The sequence below is a fragment of the Heloderma suspectum genome, chromosome 6 (assembly GCF_057233095.1).
Source record: "Heloderma suspectum isolate Gila_16-S chromosome 6, 16-S_ref, whole genome shotgun sequence".
Taxonomy (NCBI): domain Eukaryota; kingdom Metazoa; phylum Chordata; class Lepidosauria; order Squamata; family Helodermatidae; genus Heloderma; species Heloderma suspectum.
In genome coordinates, this window is record NC_139463.1 from 21843623 (window position 1) to 21849038 (window position 5416).

Below are 5416 nucleotides of genomic sequence, written 5' to 3' on the forward strand. Positions count from 1 at the left end.
AGCTGTTTCAGCTTTTAATTTTTTCTTAATTTTGTATGTTAGAGATTTTATATTATGTTTTCATTATCTTGTATTGCAATTTGTACTTTTGTGAACCACCCAGAAAGGTTCTGCTATTTGGATGGTGTAAAAATGAAATAAATAAATAATGGATTAAATGGAAAACTAGTCTGACCTGGTATAAGTTCACTTCCTATGTGCCCTATGGCTTCAGCTCTGCAGAGATTTCTTACTCTGCTCCTAGGAACTCTGGAGTTCCTTGGAGGCATGTTGAGGTTCCTCTGGGAGAGAAGCACTCATGGTGGACACACTTCCCTACCAATGCTGCTGTTCCCTTCACAGGTGAGTGTTCATGGGGCACACTCTCAGTTCAAGCGGAGCAACAGCGAGGCCCAAAACAGGACTAACCAGCACACAGCACCCTTGAAGCTATCCCAGAATTCTCTGTAACATGCAAAGGTTCCTCAGCAAACTAACGTGGAAAGGGTTTCCTGAAGGTACAACGTTTGAACATCTAAGCTAGGGAGATGGGAGCTGCTGAATGTTTTTGCCTGCCTAATACCCAAATTGTGTTAAGTTTTCTACTCATCACCAGTGGTTGATGAACACTTCATGGCAAACGGGTGGCTTACCCCCACCCCCCACCCCGACAATGAGCCAGTTACTGGAGAGTCCAAATCACTATTTGGAGATCTCACCTATGAAAACAATTGCTCCTAACAGAACTGTCATTCAGGTAACTCATACGCTATGTGCTAGCCTTGGGTTACATTTACACCTGAATTCTAAGTGCACTTATTTTACATGTATATCCTGCCTTTCCTCCAACAAGCTCAGGGCAATTGTACATGACCCGCCCCAACCATTTTATCCTCACAATAATCCTGTGAGGTAGATTAGGCTGAGAGATAGTGGCTAACCCCAGGACATCCAGTGAACATCACAGCTGAGTGACGATCTGAACCTGGGTCTGACACACTGGATCTAGCTGGTCACTCAAATGGGCAAAAGGTACACTGGGATTTACTGGGAAATCTCTGGGTGATTTGCAGTAGGATCAGCAGTGGCTTCCAACTTCCAATGGATTAACAGTAGTTACAACAAAAAAGCCTGCCCGCCCCACCCAGCGCCCCCGAATTAGGCTGCTGAAACCAAGAAAGCTCTGGGCAAACAGGAGTAGATTTGTGTAGAAAACGTTCTGCATGCAAGCTCCCAGTTCTGGTAGTGAAAACAAATTCCTGGGCACGTGCTCAGAGGCACCCTTTCACTCCAGTTCCAACCTCATGAGCCACTGTTTTGCACCTCGCTGCCCAGTTGGCGGAGCTCGGGGCTCTAGCCAAAAACAAACCCAGACCCCCAAAGCCTGCAGTCTGTCCACCCCTGCCCTACCCAGTGCCCTCACTGGCTCTCAGTTCCCTGACAGCAAGTCCCACTGATCCCAACGAGAGGGGAAAAAACATCTTGGGCAGGGGCAGCCATCAGACGGCAATTGCTCCTTCCTGCTGTCAGGACGTAGCTGTCAAAAAGAGGCGCCCCAGCCTCGCAGGAGAAATAATAGAGTTCCCTTCCTTATCTCCCCCCTCCCGCTCCTTAGTACAGTCCTCTTCTCACCCTTTCCTCTGGAGATGAAGGATGGTATCTCCCAAAGGGGGCGGGGCAACAGATGTCGTTGCTGCGAGCTCCGCCCCTTGGCTGCGATTGGCTCTCGCCGCCAGCCAATAATTCCCGCAGTAAACGTTAGTACCTGCCCGTGTAGGAAGATGGCCTTGTCCCGCGCAGACTCCCTAAGCACTTTGCGCACGGAGACCTCAGCCAACGGGAAGCGGCCGGAGGCGGCGGCGGCGGCGGCGGCGACACCTTCCCCTTGGGGCGCGGCAGTCCCGTGCTCTCCATCTTTCTCCTCGCGCTTTCTCTTGGCGACGGGGGACGCCGCCATCTCTCCGTCAGGCGGGGAATTCGCGCGCATGCGCCCGTGGCGCCGGAGCCTCGCGCCTTCACGGAGTAATGGCGCGTCTTCCTACCTCCCTCTGCTGGCGGGAGGCTGCTATTACCAACAGCCAAGGTGGGATTTTCCCGAGGCGGCGTGCGCAGGCGCACGAGTGCGGCCACGTTCCGAACACAGAGAAAGGAAACATGTAGAGTGACAATATAATAGTTTGGACGTGAAACTTCCTGGTTCCTTTTAGACACTTTTTTTTTTTTTACATCCTTAAACAGAATGGAAATAAAAGCTGCCGATAGAAAACTACACAGAAATCTCGGTATCTATTTAAATTGCCCTCCTAGCCCAAATCAGTTGCACTGAGGAGCCTTGAACTCCATATTGACTTGCATGCAGACGCCTTGTACTTTCACAGTGCAATCCTATACATGCCTACTCAGAAGTAACCCCCCGCCCCGTTGAATTCAATCGGGCTTACTCCCAGTTGTGAATAGGATTGCACTGTAAATGATTAAAACTGAAATGAAAAGGGTTTTTTTTTCACACGAAACAAGACTCGAGTTAGAAAAAGTAAGAATTTCTGTCTTTGCTGCTACTTTTTATGTTCTTTATAAAATAAGCAATAAAATGAGGTGGGTGCAGAGAGCCACACGCTGTTACCCGTTCACAGCTGTGCTAAAATCGTAGTTTTCCTTTATTGCTTTCTAGGGGCAGCACCTATTTGCAGGTGGGTGGCTGGAGAACCCAAAACTGGGTGTCCACAATCATTTCAGAATCTACAAAAGGTGTGACAATCCATTTAGAAAATAAGAATATAAGAAGAGCCATGCTGGATCAGACCAAAGGGCTCCTCTAGTCCAGCATTCTGTTCACACAGCGGCCAACCAGTTGCCCACAGGAAAGGCACAAGCAGGACACAAGTGCATCAGCACCCTCCTGCCCATGTTCCCCAGCAACTGGTGCACATAGGCATACTGCCTCTGATACTGGAAGTAGCGTACAGCCATCAGGACTAGTAGCCACAGATAGTCTTTTCCTCCAGGAATTTGTCTAACCCCCTTTTAAAGTCATCCACACTGGTGGCCATCACTACATCTTGTGGTAGTGAATTCCATATGTAGAAGTGGTTCCTTTTATCCGTCTGACGTCTCCCACCAATCAGCTTTATGGGATGGCCCCCTCCCAAATATGAGAAAGGAAGAAAAAAATGTAATGTCTCCCTGTCCACATTCTCCACATCATGCATAATTTTGTACACCTCTATCATGTCTCCCCGTCCCTCATAGCAGAGTTGCTCCAGCCCCTTGATCATTTTCATTGTGTGAGTTTGTGGTTCAAATACAGAGATATCCCCCCCGCCCCTGAAGCTCTACACACCCTGAAGTTCCAGTTCCAGTTAGAATCCTCCATGTTCTGGTATATTAAGCAGAGCTGGCCCAAGACATTTTGCTGCCTGAGGCGGAGCACAAGATGGCACCTCTCCTCATTCCATGTACAGAAGCCAACCAGAGTAGCAGCTGAATCTTAGTTCAACAATGGAAATGGGACAGCATCCTCCACCATACCCAGGGGCAGCGGGCTAACTTAGGGGTGCACAGGGCAGGCTGTATGGCACACAAACAGCTCTTGTCTTCAAATCCCACGCATACTCCTGAGCATATGCCACCTGAGGCAGCTGACTCACTCTGCCTAATGGTAGGGCCAGCCCTGATATAAGAAACTTGGTTAGGTTTCAACTGTGGAACCCTCTTTTGACTAATGAGTTTCCTGAGAGGCAGAAGTTCAACTCCATGAAGAACTCACCCTTCAGACAACTCAACTTGGAATGAAATTTCAGGGGAAATTCCCTTTGATGCCTTCCAGATGTGTTGGACTACAACTCCCATCATTGCCATCTAGGGTGGCCGACACATCTGGAGGGCACGAGTTTGGCTATGGAGACTTGCCACCATCTCAGTGGTAAACCCCCAAAATGGCTGGCATGGAGCAGCCAGCCATAGAAATAAAAACAGCTCCAGGCACACAGTACCTGAACTTCTGGTATTCAATTCAGAGCCGTCACCATTTCACGGCCCCTGTAGTTAAATAGAGGGGTGTTGCTTTATCCCTGCCTCTCCAGGGTGAACGTCCTCTTGCCAATGCAAAGCAGACAGAGCAACAATGAATTCAGTGTAATCCCAGAAGTGTCAATAATGATCAAACTGGAATCTATGCAAGTCACGCAGTCTTCAAGGGTGTGGTATATATGGTTGCTCCAAGGGCTTGACTGGGCTAGTGACTGTCAAATAGAAATGTTGCTGGAAACTCCAAAAGCTGGATCTGAACAAACTAGTGCCAACAGCCAGGGGTGCTGTTGGGGCTGGACCTTGGGTCTGAACACCAGGGCCCTGCAGTGCAGCCCTTGTTTAAAGGCTTCGGTTTGGCTTTTCAAATAATGTTTCCATCATCACTTGCATTATTACTCAGTTCTCTGAAACAGAGGGCCTCAAGTCCGAGAAGCAATAAGGAACTAAAGCAACCATGGTTTCGTAATGGTTGCTAAGCAAGGCTATGTTAATGTGGTGAACCTCAATAGAAGTCATCAAATAGCCTGCTCCAAGCATATTTATTTTTTGTTCCGCTCTTCAGCCAAAAACAAAAAAGGATCCCAGAGTGGTTTACAATCAATCAGAGAAGAAGACAGTCCCTGCTCACAGGCTTACAGTCTAAAAAGCCATGACTCACAAGGAAGAAGGGATGGGGAGTAGAAAAAATTAAGTAGACTGTAAGCAGGGCTGGTAGAATGGTCCTCCTTCCCCTCTCATGTCTTGGGGGAGTGGACAGTCCAACTGGAGCAGGCATGGATGCCCCCTTTGCTTGCTCCTGTCTCCCTCATGTCTTCTTTCCCACATTTACTCATAGAAAAGTCCACCTGGTTTCAGTGGTGTAGAATGCAGTTAGGATTACAGTTAGTACAGGAAATAAACACACAAACACAAGAGAGCTAACAGAGGTCGAGCCTTCCTGAAATTCCTGCCCAGTAATCTTGAGACCAAAACTAGGAATAATATTTGCCGAAGCAGTCTTAGCCCCACATTTTCTCTGACAACAGGAATATGAGGGCACCCCAAAGGTAGAATAGTAGTGGATGGCAAGAGTCAATGGCCTCTTCTTCCCTGCAAGATTCTCCTGGACCACTGACCCTCAGCTAGGCTCATGTCTGGGTTTGTTCCGGGGGGGGGGGGGGCAAAGAGTGCCAGTTGGCTTTTGAACCCTAAACACAAGAAAACTCAAGAGCAAGGAAAGGCTTAAGCTCCCCCCACCCCCTTTCATACAGTTGTCCCTTGCAAATATCCACCAAAGTGTTATGGAGCAGAAACATAATCAGGACCTCTATTTCTTTCATAAGATTGTTTGCCTCTCTTTTAGCAACACAGCAGTACTCAGTGTTGAAGGAAACATTAAAAAAAAGTTAAGGGCAGGTTGTTGTTGTTT

The 5416-nt window shown here is 48.1% G+C and overlaps 1 protein-coding gene across 1 annotated transcript in view; it reads right to left on the minus strand.

The window, feature by feature from the left end:
* Positions 1-2029, minus strand: part of DCPS (decapping enzyme, scavenger) — an 84061-nt gene extending 82032 nt beyond the window's left edge. Inside the window, exon 1 of the mRNA XM_084803741.1 lies at positions 1745-2029. Within this exon, the coding sequence (XP_084659867.1) occupies positions 1745-1966 (222 nt within the window). The 5' untranslated portion in view covers positions 1967-2029. The remainder of the gene's footprint in view (positions 1-1744) is intronic.
* Between the last annotated feature and the right edge of the window lie 3387 nt (positions 2030-5416).